We start from the raw sequence: 21,717 nt of genomic DNA on the forward strand, positions 1-21,717 counted from the left end.
GGCCCATCCTATATGAATTAGTGATTCAGTGATTGTAACCATGGCTGGCCCATCCTATATGAATTAGTGATTCAGTGATTGTAACCATGGCTGGCCCATCCTATATGAATTAGTGATTCAGTGATTGTAACCATGGCTGGCCCATCCTATATGAATTAGTGATTCAGTGATTGTAATCATGGCTGGCCCATCCTATATGAATTAGTGATTCAGTGAGTGTAATCATGGCTGGCTCATCCTATATGAATTAGTGATTCAGTGATTGTAATCATGGCTGGCCCATCCTATATGAATTAGTGATTCAGTGAGTGTAATCATGGCTGGCCCATCTTGTATGAATTAGTGTTTCAGTGAGTGTAATCATGACTGGCCCATCCTATATGAATTAGTGATTCAGTGAGTGTAATCATGACTGGCCCATCCTATATGAATTAGTGATTCAGTGAGTGTAATCATGGCTGGCCCATCCTATATGAATTAGTGATTCAGTGAGTGTAATCATGACTGGCCCATCCTATATGAATTAGTGATTCAGTGAGTGTAATCATGGCTGGCCCATCCTATATGAATTAGTGATTCAGTGAGTGTAATCATGGCTGGCCCATCTTATATGAATTAGTGATTCAGTGAGTGTAATCATGGCTGGCCCATCCTATATGAATTAGTGATTCAGTGAGTGTAATCATGACTGGCCCATACTATATGAATTAGTGATTCAGTGAGTGTAATGTCGATTAATTTATACTAAAAAGTTTTGTTTTCTTTCTTGTATTTCAGACAAAACTGCAGCGCAGGAACAGACATTTAAAAAGGTAGGAATAAAATATATATAGGAACACAACGAGTGCCAAGTTGAGTGGACAGGAAAGGGGAAGTAATGATGGGTATCATGATCCAGCCAGTTTGGGTCAGTAATTGTCCCCAGTCAGGGCCTCGTTCTCACCGATGTAAACGCTCCCCAGACACAGTCAGGCTGTAGGCAGTAGCCATACACTTGCCACACTGCTGCTGAGCGAGACCCTCCCAGCGTGAACCACCTGGAGCCATTAGTGGAAGCCTGGCGTGGAGGATTAGGGGTGGAGCGGGTTTTGACAGCCGGTCCGAGACTGAGGTCAAGCGCTGCCAGGTGGCTGCTGTCCATGGTGCTGATTGGGGCTGGCAGCCATCTGCGTTTTGGCCAGAGATTGCGGGCTCTGGAGGTGGCGTGTTGTGACACACGGCTGTCTTAGGGACCATAAGTTTGTTGAGCATTTCTGCCTGACGCTTTGTTTGCAGTGTAAGCCAGTGAAGATGTGGGAGAAATTTCAGTTGTTTATGTTGACTAGCTTGTTCACAGCAGTGTCAAAGTGGATTGTTCTTTCTACGTTTCCCACAGAACGGGGATATTCTGATAGGAAACATGTTTCCAATTGCAGCATATGCTTATCTAGATAAATCCAACTGTCACTGAGTTATATTCTAAATAAGGGATTCCCTGCATTCATTCATCCCTCCATTAATTTTCTGGGTATCTAGTACAGGGTCACAGTGTGCATTTGTAATTTATCATAATGGGTGCAGACCTTTTTTTTCCCTCTGACATTTGGCCAGTATGAGTTTACATGCAACCACATGCTACCATGCACAGCCATCATGCCATTGGACCAAGTAGAACCGCTGGGTCTCTTAACAGCTGTCAGTGGGACCTGTTCAGTTTGTCACCCGCATCGAAAACTGAGCTGTCCCTCCCCAGTGGCAGTTGAGCATGCTTCCAGTGCTTGACTTTGCTAGGATTGGTTCTGTTGAAGGAAACGTGTCATTATTCTCGGCTCGTTAGGCCCACTTTTGGGTGGCAGGAGCAGTTTAGCATGTCGACTTGACTGTGGCACTAGATCGAGTTCCTCTCTCTGGCTTTTCCTTACACTGCCCTTACTGCTCCCAGTCCAAACTGTCTCCTACAAAGTCTTCCTGCCCTCTCTGGAGGCATAGTATTCTCTCTGCTGCTCTACATCATGGAAGTTTAACCACCGACTACCCAAAATTCCATTGCGCAGCCTGTGTTCTTTGCGCATTTATTGCCAAAAGGTGCATGGTATGGACATGAATAATTCGATTTAATACCAGCTCATACATAATTAATTACCAATGCCTTGTGTGAAGTAGTGGAATTGTGCTCTTCTTAAAAGAAATGGTGAGTCTGGTCGTGAAAGCTGGTCAGACAGCTTGTCAGAGATTTAAATAATTAAAGCAAGGTCTGGTGTTTTCACTGTTTACTTGGTATAGTACACTTATAATGGAGTCGTGTGTTTTAATAGAACAGGGACTTCTCTGCTTCCTCCCCAGGCTTCATCTCCAGTGGAGCCTGTGATTGAGAAGACACGGCAGTCTCCAGGTAACAGGCTTCTCACAGAAGCGGAGTTCATCTTAGCTCTGTCTCATGTTAGTCCATCTAATTTCATTATTGGCTCAGATTCACAATATCTCAGCAATGCTCTCTTCTGGGGAGGCTTTTCAAAAGGTATAAAACAAGATTACTGATTATAAATGATGATTATTCATAATACGATCTAATGTCTCTGACTGGATTCCATGTGTTTTTCTAAAGTGAAATTTAAAAGGCAGAGATAAGAGGGATTTGCAACAATTCTTACTTGCTGCTTTCTTTTGAACGATCTTGTTATGAACACCTTACAGCAATTATTTTGGATCTTAATCGGGACTAAATGTAAAGATAACCGCTAAAAGTATGGGAATGAGGACACACTGTTACAATTTATGTGTAAGCTTTTCCTGTACATTGTTTTCACAGTAGAAATGTTCCAGTGATTGATTAAATATTTTGGTAATACTTTACTGTCATCTATAATTCATTATAAACACCATCATAATGCATTATAATGGTTGGCATAAGAATTAATAAAGGATTGCTGCAACTTCTACTGACAGTCATAAGGAATTATAATGTTGATTATAATACTTCATTGGCTCCAATAAAGCTCTCATCTATAATGCACAATAGATACCTTCATAATGCATTATAATGGTTGGTATAAGAATTAAGGATACTTTGTACTGCATTTATACTGCATTATAGATAAGAGCTTAATAAAGCATTCATAATGCATATTACACATGGATAGAATGTTATGCCTTTTTATACATATTTATAGTTGTGTTTTATGATGCTTTATTAATGCATTATAATGTGTTATGAATGTGTTAATAGATTTTTATAGACATGGTATTCATAGGAAGTGTTATCAATATTTTGTATTCAAAATGATACAATATGTGACCAGTGTGTGAAAAAACTTTTGTCCTGAAGGTCTATTACAACAGCTCAAAAAGTATGTAAAAATAAACATCATAATTACTATTTGTAAGTAGTTTAGTAAAAAAAAAAAAGCATTATAAGTTACGATTAATGAATGATTTTAATGTACTTTCTAGTCGATTGAACTTGAGTGCTGTTTTTGTCAACATCATCAGACATTTTTTTTAATTTAAAAAAAAAAATCAAGAATAATTGTCGGTGACTAAAACTCTGAGGAACTCTTTAGCACTTCCTTGTTTCCACAGGCTTTGAGATCACTGTATGGAATTAATACGGTATTATCAGATGACTAATGTCACATTTAGAGTGCACTATGATTCATTTGAAAACATGTGCGTAAGAATGAGAACCACAAAACTCGTAAGATTCAAAATATCAGTGATACATTAATTCAAAATAATTTTATAGACGTTTCTATGTGTCTGATGGTGTTGACAAAAATGTAGTGCTCCAGCAAACATGTAATTCATAAAACAAAGTTATAACTGGGAGGTTTGTTCCAAAGAATGGTTAGATGGCCAAAACCTTATTTACTTAAAAAAAAATGATGTATACATAGGTTTTGAAAATAATATATATATATATATATATATATTTTAATCAAATCCTGTTTCGTCCATAATCTCAAGAATCATTGGTTTATATTTATTTGCTTATTGCTAATGTGTATCAGGATATATCAGCTTGATTATATGCTGATTTTAAGACCTTTAAAAAAGACGACAAACCAAACACAAACTTGTTTATCACATAGGACCTGATGAGTATGGGGTATGAATGAAATTACAGCTTTTCCTGAAATCATTTATCCATTTGGTGTTTATGCAAGCTTTGACTGACTATATACATGGTGTCCTACCCATCATCCCTCAGACCTGAGTTCAGAGTCTCCCAGAGGGAACTCAGGACCCCCCCTGAGGACAGGACCATCACAGAGGATGGCTGCAAGGGACAGCCAGCCGGGTAAGAGGACAAGTTTGTGACACGTGCTTATGTCAGCAACAGGCCGCTGATGTCTGATGCCTCTGCTCACCATAGATACGATTGAATAAGCCATACCCAGTCTCTTCATTTCTTGTTGGGTGTTTAGTCAAAGCTAATTTTATGAACCTCTGACATTTTGTAATTTTACTAGCGCAGGCTAATTAAATCAACAATGGGATTTGCAGTAAACCAGCCCTGGAGTTCAGCAGACGGCTGTGATTTACAGGTCTGTGGGCATGGCAGTTGATCTTAGTTGACATGGGCATGTTTCCTGTGATGTTAAACACAGTGTTATCATTGCTGCTTTGACAGTCCCACCATTTAAGTGAACAGAGGCTGCTAGATGTCCGTAAAATCGGCCCTGAATACCTTCTGCTCATTCCACTTCCCGTTCATTTTTCGCTGTGGTTTCTTCCCTTAATTTCTGATATTTTTCTTAATGGTATTGCAATTTGGAACGTTTCAGTGGTGCTGTGTTACTGCAGAGTTATGGACTCCTTGTTCAATTAGACTGAAAACCCACCGCAAGTTGATCTGTGAACAGCATGTTTCTGCATTGAGCTCATTAAAGAGAGATGAGCACTGACATTTTGAAAGGAAATTGCTTGCAAACGTCCCTGGATGGAGATTTAGCTAATGGCCGTTCATTAGCTCTAAAGCCCTATCTGTGCCGTGAGATGAGTTAGGCAGAGTTAAACCTGATGCTTTTGGCAAAATAAATGAATACATTTTATATTTTAAATGCTAATACAATGGTGTGTTATGTGTTCTCTGTAAGTCAATATTTATCTGTTTGGTTTTGCATGTTTGATTGTGTTGTGTGCTTGGCCTTGCTGTGCTGTGCTGTGCCGAGCTGTGCTGTGCTGTGCTGTGTTTGGGCCACACCAGAGGCTGATGAGGCCCACAAGGAGTTGCTGGAGGCGCAGATGCAGCTGGTCAGGGCCCTGCGGGAGCAGAATCAGGGGCTGGCACAGAGGTGCGAAGAGCAGGGCCAGCTGCTGCAGCAGGCTCATAGGCGCCAGCGGAACCTGGAAAAACAGCTAGAGCAGAACCAAGCCTGGCTACTAGCCGTAAGAGACCAAGGCTCCACTGCAGGTGGGAGAGTAGCTCCGAGACGGCTTTACAAGGCCTGGGAATATGTACGCGAATGGATTTTATCCCAGTCCTGCTTCAAGGCCTGGTGCCTCCCAACCCCTGAACTGAATATATACCTTAGCTGAAATTTCAAGTACCTCATGCAACCATACAGTACTGTGCAAAATAAATATATATATAATTTAACATTAGAACGTATAGAAATTAAGGGTAACCCAATAAACACTAACCTGTAAATTTCTTCTCTTCTTGGACGGCTAGATGACCACGGCTTTGGGTCCCAAACCTCCCCTCAAGAGCACCTCAGCCATTCCATGCATTTGTTAAATTTCACCATCAACTCATTTAATTAGTATAAAAAGTCAATGAGCTATTGACTAGCCATACAAGGTGTGCTAGTGGTCTAGTCAAAAAAATATGTGGGTGTATTAATTGTTAATTGCAAATACTGAGGTGACTTTAGAAGAGCTTTTGAAGTGATTGAGCTCACACACTTTGATTTTGGTTTTGCATCAACATGAAGATCTCTTAAACATCATTTTCCTTGCCTACCACTTTTGCACAGTACTGTATATTTAGATTTTTGTTTCCTCTCTTTGAATAGCTGCGTGATCAACCCTGTGTCTGCAGATGTGTGGAGGATGTGATTGACGTGTTTTGATGGGGTGCAGCTCCCCCTCTAAATGCAGCACTTCTCGCAGGTGAGCAGGTGCAACTGCGTACCCTCAGAGAGCAGAACCAGGAGCTGGTGGATGAAAACGATGGTCTGAAAATGACTGTCCACCGCCTCAATGCAGAACTCAGCAGGTACCAGGCCAAGTTCCAGCCACTGTCCAAGGAAGAGGTAAATGTCTGGCGCTGGGGAGCTCTGGCTCAGCTCTGAATTGCTTTAATAAAATAAGTGTTTGGATCACACTCACCTCACAAGCTGCAGGTGTGAATCAGGTGCTAATTACGGTCTACTCAGAAACCTATAGTATTGCTGCTCTTCAGTGGTGGTCCATGGTATTCTGTAGAAATGAGTACAGGAGCCTCAATTCTGGCACCACACTTAACCACAGCAGAACATGCCGCAGCATGAGAGCAAAGTGTTGTTCTTTAAAAATGTACAGAAGCTGAGAGCAGCTCTTGAGCAGTATCAGCAGTCAAGCCCAGAGGCTGAAAGGGGGTGTCCCCTTATGGATGTGTGCCCTTGTGGATGTGTGCCCTTGTGGATGTGTGCCCTTGTGGATGTGTGCCCTTGTGGATGTGTGCCCTTGTGGATGTGTCCCCTTCTGAGACATCGGCACCATGCACATGTTGACGACACTGAGGAGAGAGACGCGTTGGGCTCTGTGTCCCAAGGATGTCGGTTGGCTAAGGAATTGAAGATTTGGAAGGAAGATATAGGATTTAAGTGAATGACTGAGATTCACTTAAACGACAGAGATTTAGAAACGTAGCTGCTTTAGATATTTTCACCCTCTGGGACAAGGGAAGTGGAGCAGAGGCTCTCTTGCTAGCAGTTGATTTTTATGGTGGATGATGTACAGAGCACATATGATATTCAGCTTTGATCTTCATCTTGAAAAGTGGTGGAAAAAATGCCTCATGTTATTTAATTTGAAATGAGAATTAAGTTCCGAAGCAGGGCAGCTGTAGTTACGTGTGAACAACTCTACAGAAAAATGCATTCTAAATTTTCACATTTTCATATAAAAAAATGTACTATATTATGGTTTCATCTGAATAATAATAATTGAATAATCATGCAGTATCTGTACAGTATCCTGTGTGTAAAATGCTGAATGAAGCTCAGTGGATTTTGTTCTGTACTGAAAAGTATTTTGTATGCCGGTGTGATTTCTCAGCTGAATTAATAAGCTTCTTCCTCCATTTTAGGCTTTATAATACAAACAACAACTGTTACAGTACTTTGAATTGCAGCATTGCATAACCCTGATCCCAAAAGCTCTGGTCTGATGCTGCGAGTATGGCAGTTACAGCCAGTACTCGTGTGTTAGCTTCTCATGTGGTTATTCCTGGCACCTATTTCCAAGAAGCATTACAGTGCTGTGACGATACTCCTCTCGGATGTCATTATAATTGTTGTGTTACTAAGCTTTAAAGAAACCAGTCTCTTGGCTGTTCTTGATTGATGTGACCATCTAGTCATTAAATCAGCTGTTAATGTGTGGTATATGTTTCATTCATAGCCAGTTTTGAGGATGTCAGCTGTATATAGTGCAGGTCCAGACCAAAGTGAAAATCCAGACCAAAGTTTTGTTTCAGCTAACCAGTTGAGTACTCTATGACTGTGACTCTTTTTATATTCAACTAACTGGATGAAACAAAATTTTGGTCTGGATTTTTACTTTCTGGACCTGAAATATCCACCACAGATTACGATTCAATATGTACTATACATTTTCCAGTTTCCTTCCAGTGTAGAGATGAGAGTGCAGTTGCTTCACATTAGTGGCCAGATGGCTTCTTAATATTTGCGACTCGGCGATGTAGATAAACGGCCACTCCATTCCTAGAAGAGATTGATAGACAAAGAATGGCGCTGGTGGAAGTTTAAGGTACCCCTACATCATCTCAGGCTCCACAAACCGGTTAATTATTGCTAACTAGCAAGTCACTTGTTCCATTAAGGGAACAGGTGGCCAAGGTTTCCGCAATAGCATTACGCCTTTCCAGGCACCTTTAGGAATTGCCGTTGCCACATGTAGCCTCACACCAAACCCAGGTGTAACCATTTGAGGTAATTACTTCAGTGCACTGAGCCAGTCTGTGTGCTTTCCAAAATGAAATAATCGGTCATTACTGAAGGCTCACATTTCAGTCACTGCTTACTGCTGTTTGGGTGTAGTAGGGTGTTAAGTCGCCTGCTTAGTCTTTGATACGGATAGGATTTGTCAGTTTAATTCCATAATGATGTATAGCGCTATTGGTTAATATGATTCAGTTGTTTTGTAAGCTCACAATCTGACGATGATTAAAACACGTCTGGTAAGGGTTTTCTGAAAGATTCAAGCATTCAGAATGAAACTAGTGGGAGGTAACTGGCATTTTAGTTTTGTCTTTTGCAGACAATAAGCAAATCAGTTTTGTTGTTTTCAAGGCCTGTAAATTGTCAGGCATTCGTTATATTACGTTATATCTAGAGTTACTGCATTTAATATAATAATTTATATCTGACATAAAGTGAGGTATGCATGATATCATATTGTGATATAATCGCGGTGAGACACGTGCAATACTCACCAGGGATTTAGATGACTGGTGTAAGCATTCGTCCGGACACTGGCTTTTCGGTACTGTACGGACGTATACTTCCACCCACAATTTGGTAAGCAGATTAGTAGTACAGTTAAACCATTAATAAGAGGCGTATCCTGATGCCCAGAAGTTGGTAATCTGTATATTCGATGTATCCTTATATTTATTAAAGTAACATGCCACATGGTATATCGTGGATGATCTGTTATGGTGACAAGGTCTTAGCTATCTTTAAATGATCACCTCAAAGGTCAAGCACATCAATAATGGACAAAAACATGAAGGCTGTGGTTCTGTAAGCAGACATCTGAAATGTGGCAAACAATCCTGCAGCCTGGCTGTCCAGCTCCATCTTTAACTGGCAATGCACTGTTGTCATTCCCGCTGTTTTCACAAGCAGCATAGAAATCACCTATAAAAATAATGCCAATGGTCAAGCATGGTAATGGTGGCGTTTGGAGATGTTTTACTGAATTCCTGGATGACCTGCTTTTTGTCATGACCCTCTCCAGTCTAGTCGTAAATCCCATTGCAAAGTTGTGGCAAGGTTATAAAATGAGTAGTTAATGTTCATAGACCAGTGTTTCTCAATCCAGTCCTCGGGGACCCATAGATGGTTCATGTTATTGCTCCCTCTCAGCTCGAGCAAAAACGTGGAGGACCGGGTTGGGAAACACTGCCACAGACATTCTCATCTCCCTGAGTTAAAACTGAAACCATGTATCCCATGCTTAAAAAGAAGTAAAATAAAAAAAAAACAACTAAATGAAGTTATATACAAATATGTTTGTTCTTTGAAATATAAGAAATTTTTGATTGAGTTTCAACATTTATAGTTAGAGAAGCATGTTTGAACTGCAGGAGGAAAAAAGAGAATGTGGATATAATCTACAGTACTGCCTACTGGACCAGATCTCACCTTCTCCATTGAGGAGGTTGTGAGAGCCCTCAAGAAGACCAAGGAGAACAGAGCACCGGGCCCAGACAATATTAGTGGCCGTGTTCTACGTCATTGCGCAGAGCAGCTGGGGGGTGTGTTTAAGCTCCTGTTTCAAAGATCAATAGAGAGCTGCACAGTTCCCCAGCTATGGAAGCATTCCACAGTGGTCCCCATCCCCAACAAGAGCTCAGTCAGGGCTCTGAACGACCTTAGGCCTGTGGCTCTGACCTCACTTGTGATGAAGACCATGGAGAGGGTCATAAAGAAGCACATCGTCAAGGTGACTAATGCTCTGATGGACCCTCTCCAGTTTGCATACCAGGCAGGTAGAGCGGTTGATGATGCAAAACTATTAATCATGGACACCATACACAGGCACCTTGAACGTCCGAACACCTCAGCTAGACTTCTGTTTGCTGACTTTTCATCAGCATTCAATACTATGCAGCCACATATCCTTGCAGAGAAACTATCCTCCCGCTTCCACCTGGATGACCAGCTAGTTCTGTGGATCCTAGATTTTTTAACCAACAGAACACAGAGAGTGCTGGTTAACAACATCTTCTCCGACCTCTCCTACTCCTCCACTGGCTCTCCTCAAGGCTGTGTCCTCGTACCTCTACTCTTCATCCTCTACACAGATGACTGCAGGTCTTCCCACCCTGACTGTTATCTGATCAAGTATGCGGATGACACTGTTCTTCTGTGTCTCCCCTCTGGTCCTTGTCACCACCATAACACAGTGCTCCACAAGTTTGTGGAGTGGTGTGACCACGCCTCACTAGAGCTGAATGTGGAGAAGACAAAAGAGATGTTGGTGACCTTTTCCGACAAGTAGAGGGAACTGGCACCTGGAGACACCAGCACAATCCATGGGAAGACTGTGGAGCTTGTGGAGGAGTACAGATACCTGGGCACTATCTTTGAGAGTATGCTCAGGTTTGCCTCCAACACTGAGGAGATTCTAAGGAGATGCCAGCAGCGGCAGTATCTCCTGAGGAAACTTTGGAGTCAACAAGAACATCTTGAGGACATTCTACTACTCCTTCATTGAGAGCGTCATAACATTCTCAATAACCTGCTGGTTCCATGCCACCATTATGCATGACAGAGCCCGCCTGCAGAGGACAGTCAAAGTGTGCTCTAAAATAATTGGATCACCAATCAGAACTCTGTCCTCCTTCTGTGAGCTGTAAACCCTGAGAACAGCACACAGAATCTTACAGGACTCTTCACATGGGCTGTTCCCAGCATTTGAGTGGCTTCCTTCTGGGCGCCGAATCCGCTGCCCAGATTGCAGGACTCAAAGGAGAACAGCCACTTTTGTTCCAAGGGCTGTTCAACTTTTGAACTCAAAGCCACTATTACCCTCTGCCTCTATGCACTAAACCCCATAAAGGTATAACACATTTCATTCCCCACTACCTATTGACCTCCCCATTTTGGCACCTTATGTTAATCTGTTAATTTAGTTACCTGCAACTGCAATTTTGCACATTATGTATATATTGAGAACCATTTTATTACTTATTTCTTTTTATTATTATTATTACTTTATTCTAATTTTTTAGTTTTATTTATTTGTTCTATTTCTTTAATGTCTGGTTCTGTGTCTATAGAACACTGCTCTACGTGCCTCAAATTGCCCCTCGAGGACAAATAAAGTTTTTTTTTTATTTTTTTTTATTTGATTTGATTTGATTTGATTTGAAAGGAATTCACAGATAAATGTACACAGCAGGCTGGGTCCAGATCTGAACCTCTACCTCTGGAGATATGAGACAGCAGCTCTACCTACTGAGCCATTAAACAGCTCATTCTGCTGAAATCCTACCCTAACTTGTACTATGAAAATGTTTTTTTTTGTAGTGAATTGGAATGATTAATTATCAATCTATTAATATAATCATATAATTAATATATTAACATAATTCTGAACAATTTGAAAATCAACAAACAATTCACCTACTAAGTGAACACAATTAAGCACTTCTTAGGTCAAATATTTTCAACATTCTTCCCAAAACTGTATATTTAAACTTGCTGTGTCGGAGTCTTTTGGAAAAAGGCTGCGGGGAGTGGGCCCAGGGCACAGTAATAGCTTTGTAGTTTACTTCAGACTGTGTGAAAGAATGCCCCCCCCCCCCAACTCAGTTTGAGGTTTTCCAATTGACTGTCAGAAATGAGAAGTCCAAATGGTTTCTGTTAATGCAGCGGGTCAAGCGTAAGTGTCGGGCCGGGAATTCTGGGGGGATTCATGTGGCTTCTCTTCCGGTTCTGGATTGTCGTCAATAAATAGGGACTCTGGGACTATACAAATAGTTGTAGGTGCTGGTAAAAAGCGATGTGGATTTCCATAGGGAGGAATCGTCCACATCTGGACTCGATGAACGGGAGATCTTATAGTCTTAAACCTGGTGACCACATACTGAGCACACAAGCACAATGTTGTTTCTTTCCCAGCTTCCTTTATCAGCTACATAACACATCAGTAGGATGTGGGGGTTAAGGTTGGGAATTTAAAGCTGGTGGGAGGTTAGATCTGTGATGACCTTCAAGATAGCTCTGCTGAGAAATACTCATTAGACAGTATGAGATGGGGTCTCTTTGTCCCCCTAGAGCAGACTGGGGTCAGTATCCACTCGTGCTTCTTCTGTCTAAACTGCAACTGCTTATCCTGAGAAGGGTCATAGGGAGACTTGGAGCCTATCCCAGGCAGAACAGGACACAATGCATGGGGACACCCTGGACGGGGTGCTGGAGCCTCATATGGGTCTCACACGATCATACAATATGAGCAGTTTGGAGAAACCAGTGTACTTTACTGCATGTCTTTGGACTACAGAAGGGTTGAAAATACAGAACGGATACCCATACAAAGGCCACAGAGGCCGGATTTGAACCCCCAGCCACAGTAGTGTGGAGCAACAGTGTTGTTACACTAATGTATATATTTTATTATATTCCAGAGCCCAAGGATCAGTGCCCTGCCAAAGAAAGGACCATCCCCTCCTTGGCTGGTAAAGCCCTTCGGCTATTCCTGCATGCTGCCAATGCTGTTGTTTTGTTAATAATTTTCTAAGCAGGACACAAGCGCCTACCTCAGTGGGTAATTTGGAAACGGACGTGTTCTGGTTTCAGATGGAAAATGCTCTTGAGCAAGTTGCGTTTTTCTTTCGGTAGTTGGGCACTTCAGAATGGAAAAAGGTGATTACAGTTGATTGCTCCATAGCTGAGAGCCAGACACCAGGATGCCAGTCAGGAGGTGAAGTTAACTCCAGGGCCATCATAGGCTTAGCCAGGCAGAAGTGCCCTTTCACTGTGAAGGACTCAGCCATCTCCATAAAACAGACTTGTAAGCACTAATGTAATTTAATGATGGAGTCAGCTTTGCCTGGTGATGCTGGCAACTCAATACAGACTGTGACAATTTAGTTTCTGTTAATAGATAATTAAAGTTGATAGCTGTCCCTAGGTGATAGAAGAGAATGCTGTTAATGCATTGTAGAATCGTCTAGTATACGACATCTACATGATCTACATGTACGTCAAGCTAGAATAGAATGTAATATTCTATCTTGATAGAATCATGTGCACTCATGTCGTCCCTTTTGCCAATCAAATCGCATCCATGTAGATTCATGACTCTTTAATTAAGCTTTGATTGCTTGTTCGCCTGGTTTGTTTATTACGTACATGAAGTATGATGCCGGCTATTTTTGTTGCAGGCTGAAGTTGTGCTTCTAAGTGGTTTACATCTCTTTCAGCTGGACATGAAATACTTATCGCCGCTGTTGCTGGCATACGAAGACCAGCTGAACGAAAAGGATTCAATTCTGCAGAGCCATGTGGTGAGTGGTATTTAGCATCTTACAATCTCATATATTTTATGGAATTTGTAATGATTTGGGGGGGAACTTAAAGTTGCTGAAGGACATGTTTGTTCAGCTTTTATAGCAGTTCTGTGAGCATTTCAGCCTGGTGCAAGAGATATTTCAGCTGCTTTCAAGGCAGCAATATGCAGTTGACTTGAATTTATTTGTATGTCTTTAAGCTCATATCTGTTGGGAAGAGGTAGGCGTTCTGCAGCATTTGCAGAGTTTGCAGAGTTTGTTTTTTAAAGCTAGCTCCCAAACTGAAATGCTTTGTTGAACAGTCTCATCCCCAGCACCTGAAGATTGTAGCCCTCAGAATCTTTTGTGGTTTTGTTGTTGTTCTCACAAATTTGCGGCTTTACAGAGATGTACGTCATATTGAGCAATATTATTATGTGTCTGGGCAGGGCTGTTTACCACCAACAACCTGATTTTCTGCAGCGGAAGAATCACAGGCTTATCTATAGCAGTGGGAGATTTGGGGGTGGAAGGGTGTGTAGCAATAATACCAAAACATTCTGCCTGTCAAATTTCAAATTTATCTTCCTTCATCCTAACCCAAGGTTTTAATTGTGTACCTGTAAATTCTACCAGAAGCAAAGTCAGTCTTGTGTAGTGTTTTTGTATCTGAAACATATCTGCATGGGATTTTGATAAGTATCCTTCAAAATTCCTTTATAAATGTTGCAAAGATCTTATAGGTCATCTCTCTCTCTGGATTTTTTTAGGAGCCATGATAATTTAGCATCATCTCAAAAGAAACCTTATGAGCGTATATATTTTAGAAGAAAAACTGATATTTTTGTGTATTGCTCCATTTGCTTATCAGTTTTGTGTCTGTTTACCGCTATGAAAAGCCATGTTTTCACCGCGTGGGTTTGTTCCCTTTAGGTACAGTTACTCCACTTACAGCAGCAGTTAAGTGAGCTGCCTGCCATGTGTGATTGTGTGCATGTATGAACACTGATTTAGTACAGGGTCATGGTGAGGCTGGGGCCTGTCTGCGAGGCTGTGATGGAAGCAAGCTCTGCTTGAGGTGCTAGTCAGCGCCACTGCACTCTGTCTGTCTCTCTGCCCAGGAGGAGACGCGCAGGTTTAGGGAGCGGGTGGAGGAGGTGGTGCAGGAGAACGACAGCCTTCACCAGCAGCTGAGCAAAGCTGGGGGCACCTGCCAGAAAAAGTGGTGAGTGTGTGTGCGTGTGAGTGTGTGTGCGTGTGAGTGCGTGTGCGTGTGTGTGTGTGTGTGTGTGTGTGTGTGTGTGTGTGTGTGTGTGTGTGTGTGGGTTTGTGCATATTACATTGTTGGGACCCCACAAGGGGAAGCACTGTGAATCAATCAAAAAACCCTTTTGTTTGGTTACTTATAGTTCAGGTTAGAACCAGGTAGACGTTAAGGTTGTCATTGTTGGGATTCGGTTTATGCTCATAGAAATGAATGGACGGTCCCCACAATGTATGCATGTGCGTGTTTGCGCCCTCTGCTAACATGCTGTGCCAATGAGCTCCTGTGTGCCAGCTTCCATCGTTCCTGTAGGCCGTCATGTTTCTGCACTGCCTTCGATTGTTGTCTTTCACCGCCGGAATACCACATCCGGCAAACAAGCTGTTCCCAAATAAAGGGCAGCTGTTTCATAATAAAAACCACATGTGCTGTATTTTGGTGTTTAGTGTTTGTTACGGTCTGTGTGTGGCAGTGTGGCATGCCTTTGAAGGTGACTGATGCCAGTTGATTCCAGGAAAACCCCCAAAATAACCATCTGCTGGCTGCTGTAATTTCTGTAGGCTGTGAATATTTCTCTATGAGAACAGCACAGCAAAATGCAAAGATTTTATTAGTTCAGCACCCTCTTGACTGAATCTTACAAGAGATGTACAATGCAGTGATCTCCACTAAATAAATATTCATGACAATTAATTGAAGCTCTTGAAGAGCCTCCTTTCAGGCCCCAAACATGAAGCTGCAAAGGGGCATGTTTTGTCTATATTTGTGCTGTGTTGTGAGCCCTGCTGTTTCATGGCTAATTGCACTCCCAGTAGGTTTAGTGACTTACAATGCAGTCAGCTGGTGCATGGTGATTTGTAATTTCTCATTTCAGCTTCTTATTCTGAACGAATCAGTCTTAGACGATATTTCACCTGAAGGAACTTTTCATCCTACGGAGCTCCTTAGGTGTCATGGTAGAAAAAAATATTATGTCTTAGTAATTTCTGCTCTCAAGTTAGTAATTCATGCTCTTGAGCTAGTAATTTGTTCCATCAGATTCATAAGTTGCATGCTCAAGTTAGTAATTTGCGCTCGAGTTAGTATTTCATGCTCTTCAGTTAGTAGTTTGTTCCATTAAAGTCAAATTTGTGCACTTGAGTTAGTAATGTGAGAGCACAAATTACTACTAGCTAATATTTTTTTCTACCATGACGCCTAAGGGACTCTGTATTATCCCAAATTCCTGATGAATGATTATTTTATTTGAGTAAAGCAGGTTAAGTATCTCCCACAAGGTTAAGGGCCCCACATGAGACGAGAACCTACAAGCTTGAAGTTCTGAGTGCCAGTCCTCAGCCACATGCTGGCTGTACACTTTGTTTTTTCATTTACGATTTGTGTGTTTTTCACCACTGCTGGGCATCTTCTCTGCTTCATGGGAAACTATGATTTGCATTTTTCTGCTTAGCATAATAGTTGTAAAATACTTATAAAACCAGAATGATCATTTTAAGAAAAACCTAGATGGCCTTTAGCTGAAATGTACTTTAATTTTTCTGTTGTGGATTCATTGGGTCAGGGGCATAGGTAACGATGAATGGATAGGGGGGGCTGAGTCTTCACTGGGGAGGCTGATGGAAAATTATTCATGACATAAGCCAATAAATACACATTTGTTTGGAGGGGCTAAAAAACATTTTAGGTGGGCTAAACCCCCCTTGAAATAGGCCTGACGATGCCCCTGATTTGGGTATTAGTCTTTCATTTCATATTTGATGACATGAATTTCCATGCCAGAAGAGAAATCCTTTAGGGAATTTCTTTCTCTAAAGATTCACAACAAATGAATAATTGGTGGTCCGGTTAGAAGAAAAAGCTTTTAGCTTTGCATGAGAAGTCAAAATTATAATACAGCAAAGCGTTATGTCTAGTAAACATCTAGTACATTGAATTAATTAACAGTTGTTAAAAATTAAGTGCAGCTAACTAAATAATTTAATTGGTCTTCAGCCACACTAGGAATTCAGAGTGGCAAAGATTTGGGAGGAGGAAGTTCACAGAAGGAAAATGGCTTCCGCCTGCAGTGTAGGATGTTGAAGGCCACATCTCATGTACTTAAGGAGGGGCCATTAATATTAAAAGGTGTTGCATAATTCACTGTGGTATTTTAGAAGTGCCTCAAAAATTAGATGTCTACGGTCTGGATTAAAGGCCACTGCGATGTGCCCACTGGGCCTTAAAGTCTTCTGGACTGTCTGATTGGATGTGGTGTTATGCAGGGAGGTCACATGATAGAGAGATGTTTAGTGCTTTACAGTCTAGAGCAGGGTTTTCCAATCTGGTCCTTGGGGGGATCAGTCCACTTTTTTGTTCTCTCCCACCTCCTGGTAGGGAGCGAAAACGTGGACTGTCTGGCAGGGAGCTCGGAAGGAGCGAAAACGTGGACTGTCGGGCAGGGAGCTCGGAAGGAGCGAAAACGTGGACTGTCGGGCAGGGAGCTCGGAAGGAGCGAAAACGTGGACTGTATGGCAGGGAGCTCGAAAGGAGCGAAAACGTGGACTGTCTGGCAGGGAGCTCGGGAGGAGCGAAAACGTGGACTGTCTGGCAGGGAGTTCGGGAGGAGCGAAAACGTGGACTGTCTGGCAGGGAGTTCGGGAGGAGCGAAAACGTGGACTGTCTGGCAGGGAGCTCGGGAGGAGCGAAAACGTGGACTGTCAGGCAGGGAGCTCGGGAGGAGCGAAAACGTGGACTGTCAGGCAGGGAGCTCGGGAGGAGCGAAAACGTGGGCTGTCTGGCAGGGAGCTCGGGAGGAGCGAAAACGTGGGCTGTCTGGCAGGGAGCTCGGGAGGAGCGAAAACGTGGACTGTCTGGCAGGGAGCTCGGGAGGAGCGAAAACGTGGACTGTCTGGCGGTCCATAAGGCCCAGGTTGGGGAAACGCTGGTCTAGAGATTGAAGCCGCCATCCTTTTTCTGCATGCCAGATTTATATGCTCTTTTTTTTAGGCACCCAAACAGCGAGAAGGTAACTGTAATTTATTTAGAGTTCTGGAGCAAAGCAAGGTGTACCAAAGGACTTCTGTGTGTGTCACATGTTTGTGGGTCTCCTAGGCGCCAGCTGCAGGATCAGGCCAAGCTGGTTCTGAAGGAGAACCAACTGCTGATGCAGCAGCTGGAGGTGCAGCAGATCAAAGCCAAGGAGAGCCACAATCGGCACCAACAGGAAGGTACAGCTCATTAACAGTGGGTTTGGGATCAGGTTACCCCCTCATGGGAACCAACTGTGACCAGCAGAGTTAAATGAATGTACTGATCTGTAATCAGTTTGTAAGTGTGTAATAAGTGCAGGCTCCTGGGAATGAATGTGGATGATTTGCACTAAGCTGTTAGGACTGCCTCAGCTTCATGATTCCATTTTAAAATAGTTAACAGCCCATGATATGACAGGGCTGAGTGTACATAGTTCTAAAGCCTGAGTTCCATCCACTTGCTCAGTATCCAAAGTGACCAAGGAGGTGATGCTGCTGGAGGCAGAGAAGCAGTGCTTGCAGGAGGAGCTGGAGAAGACACGTTCAGAGCTGCAGCTTCTTCAGACGCAGCACCGGCAAAACCTGTCCACACTGGAGAGCGCAGTGAGTCAGGAGGAACACGCTGCCCTGGTCGGCAAACTCCATCGGTGGGTGTCCACTCTGTCTGCTTCAGCCAATCAGAGATCATGCGTATTTTACCGTGCATTACACTTCAGAAACCCCTATAAGTATACAAATAATTCACTATATCTGTCAAATGGAAACCACATATGTCTACTTTTTGACAATTCGGATCTTTACTATAGATTGAATACAGCCATTCTTCTCTGTCTACTGACAGCGTTTTACATCTAATTGATCAATGAAAAGATGTTTTATGAAGTTATATATTTAATTAGTATTTGTACTACTGAACATTGGTATTCATTATGGTCATTTTTTAAGGGTTGTTTTTCATCGATAATTTCGACAACTTAGAGTTGAGAGCTAGCTGACCAATATCATTGTTAATTATGAAATTAAAGCAAGGTTACTTTGTATCCTGTTGACATTGACACTTGCCTCACTGACAACAGTCCACATAAGTTCATTTAAAACATTAAACCGTTAAACTGACAGCTGTTTTTGTGTTTCTGTTTGCGGTGCTAAGGGTATCTCATTAAGTTGTTTTATGTGTATTTTGTAAAGGTGTTTCTGAGAATTTTTTCATTCTCCTGAAATAATGGATTTTTGGAGATGCTTGTTTATCATTGGACTTAGACGATACAGTCTGAGGTGGGTGGAGACATGTCTGCATTCGAGTATGAATTCCACCTGTGTGAAGCACTGTTTCCCAGAATGGTCCATTACGTACTACATACATACATAGTATCTGGTGTCGTTTGGCCCAGTCACTCTGCTTGTTTTGTCTCAGCCTTCTGTTGTTCTTTTGTTATTTGACTGCCAGTAACCTTCATGTTAAGTAGACCAGTGACAAGCTATCAGTGAGCACACAAATTTATGGGACCTACTGTATGTCCTATCCCACTGTATGTCCTATCCCACTGTATGTCCAATCCCACTGTATGTCCTATCCCACTGTATGTCCTATCCTACTGAATGTCGTATCCCAAAATGCCGGATAATGCTCTCTGCATTTTACCCAAGTGTCCTTGTGTCATTGCCACTAATGACATGTTGTTCTGTCATGTTACTCAGACCTGAATGTCACCCATAAAATATTGTCTTAATAAATTTTCACCCACACTAGTCCTTCATGAGAGAGCAGCTTTTATCTCAGTGAAATCAAGCAAAACAGAGGAGCACCAAAGGTTCATTCTGAACACTTTATGTAGCGATTCTTGTGTAGGTTGTCTGTGTGAAAGTTTTGATCTAACAACTGATTTAAAATTGATGTGAAAGGATTGGGAGGTACTTCTGCACTAGGGTTTTGTATAGAAACAACAGATTGAGAAAGAGCGTAAAAGATAAAGGAGGTTGGGCTGCTGTAGCCCAGGGGTCTCCGACTCTGGTCCCGGAGAGCTACTGTCCAGCAGGTTTTATATTCTACCTGGAATATAATATCCCCAGGACTGGAACTGGAGACCCAGGCTTTAATCAATCAGTTTTATGATGCATTGTAAATATCGTGCAATTTACACCTAAAGTAGCGGAGAATGTACCACAAAACAAGCAGGATCACTAAAGCAGGCAAGCGCAGAACTAGAAGTAAAAGATAAGCAGATAACATTATGGGGACTGGCTTAGGTACAGAATAAGCGTCCCTCAATATGCGGTGTTGATGAAGATCTACAATGACCATGATATGCAGGTGAAGCACTCTGAAGGAGCGCTGTGACTGCAGTGTGGTCAATACCTGGGATTCAGCTGAGGGAAGCTGACAGTGTGACATTTTTTCATCCAGGTAGTTATTAAAAAGTCATTCAAAAGAGGATTCATTAAATTTGTATGGGGTACAGTGAGGGGATTTTTCACCGTCATCTTGCTCCTGATAGATGGGGCTTTTAAGGCAGAAGTGTAAGGGTTAGGGCCTGCTGATGCAGCCGTGGAGGCTCTGGAGGGTGGCTGTCTCAGTGATGGGTGTGAGATGCGTGGATCCATCCTCTTTATGTCGGTCTTCTTTAAATATTTTCTTGGTAGCAGTGTGATATGTTTTTGCTCTAGGCTGTCAGTGAATAGTCCTTGTTATTACTGGGCAGGACAATGTCATGAATTTCAGGTGTCTCCATTCCGAATGACAGGCATTGTCCTAAAGCAAATTGCCATTGGTCATTAAATTGTCAAGTGCTTTAGGGTGCCTCTGCATTATATGAAAATAAATTGAATTGGAAAAAAATTGAGTCATACTATGATGTCAAGAACGAACGTCACAGCTCAGCCCTTGCGAGCTGACATTTCTGGTAACAGTTTCTAGGAATGCTATGTTTATATGAATCAATGAACACATTCCTAATACCTTACATCATAGAAATGGCTTTAAATATTTATAAAAAGGCATAACACATTATATGTTTATTATGCATTATGAATGCTTCACGAAGCTCTCATCTATGATGCACTATTGATACCTTCGTAAAGCAGTACAAACCATCCTTAATTCTTATACCGACCATTATAACGCATTATGAAGGTACCTATAGTGCATTATAGATGACAGCTTCAAGTATAGTGTTGCCACAGTATTTTTTTTTCCATTTGACCCATCATGAATTAATACCATTATTATTCTAACAGTGTTGTTTTCATTAATCAGTGCAATATAAATTGAGTAAAATCAGCCTTCTTGAATTTACTAAGCCTTATAAGCATAACGCCTGATTGTCTGAAACTGGTTTGTCTGTGTACTGTGTCCTCTGCTCTCATCACCTGTCCATTATACTGGTCTACAGGCTGCAGGAAACTCGCAGCTTGGTTGTTGGTGAGATGCAGTCCAGCCCGGCATCTCTCTTGCCCACCGTGTAAGCAGTGGGGGCTTGTTAATTGGGGTGCTGTTTGCTCTGCAGACAGCTGGAACAAGAGGAAGAGAAGAGGAGTAGTGAACTGGAGCAGCTGACAAGCAGAATGGCTTCTGTCCAGGAAGAGAAGACGTCTCTGCTGCTTGAGAAGAGCAGCCTGTTGGCTGAGATGAAGAACATGGAAACGGAACTGGAAGCACTGCACCAAGCTAACAGGTATGTCTAATGGCTTTCAGTCCTCCTCCTTTGGCCCTATTTACTACAGTTTCACACACTGTACATGTGCTTTGGAGTGATTTATGATAGTGTTTAAAAATAAGGGAACCACAGACATAGCAGTGGGCAGGCGCCTGTGATCAGAAAGTCACTGATTCAAACCCCAGGGACAGCAGAATGATTTCACCTTTTGGCCATTAAGCAAGGACTTTAACCCCCAATTGTTCCAGGTACTGTCAGATCCTGCTTTCTCAGTTGTACATCCCTTAGGGTAAAAGTGATCTTCCCAAGATACATTGTGTAAACCCATGACAGAAGGATTTTTTTTTAATCTCTGGATGGAGG

General features: G+C 42.2%; 1 protein-coding gene across 2 annotated transcripts in view; it reads left to right on the forward strand.

The window, feature by feature from the left end:
* The window catches only part of cep89 (centrosomal protein 89), a 78,768-nt gene that overhangs the window by 9,147 nt on the left and 47,904 nt on the right, over nt 1–21,717 (forward strand). The window contains exons 6-16 of one of the 2 annotated variants that reach the window (XM_023845592.2): nt 778–812; nt 2,323–2,371; nt 4,187–4,276; nt 5,186–5,392; nt 6,094–6,236; nt 12,566–12,616; nt 13,364–13,447; nt 14,551–14,654; nt 17,784–17,899; nt 18,168–18,348; nt 21,205–21,372. In XM_023845592.2, coding sequence (XP_023701360.2) covers nt 778–812; nt 2,323–2,371; nt 4,187–4,276; nt 5,186–5,392; nt 6,094–6,236; nt 12,566–12,616; nt 13,364–13,447; nt 14,551–14,654; nt 17,784–17,899; nt 18,168–18,348; nt 21,205–21,372 — 1,228 coding nt within the window. The remainder of the gene's footprint in view (nt 1–777; nt 813–2,322; nt 2,372–4,186; nt 4,277–5,185; nt 5,393–6,093; nt 6,237–12,565; nt 12,617–13,363; nt 13,448–14,550; nt 14,655–17,783; nt 17,900–18,167; nt 18,349–21,204; nt 21,373–21,717) is intronic. The other variant, XM_023845593.2, reaches the window with a different exon arrangement.

The sequence above is a fragment of the Paramormyrops kingsleyae genome, chromosome 11 (genome assembly GCF_048594095.1).
Source record: "Paramormyrops kingsleyae isolate MSU_618 chromosome 11, PKINGS_0.4, whole genome shotgun sequence".
Classification (NCBI taxonomy): Eukaryota; Metazoa; Chordata; class Actinopteri; order Osteoglossiformes; family Mormyridae; genus Paramormyrops; species Paramormyrops kingsleyae.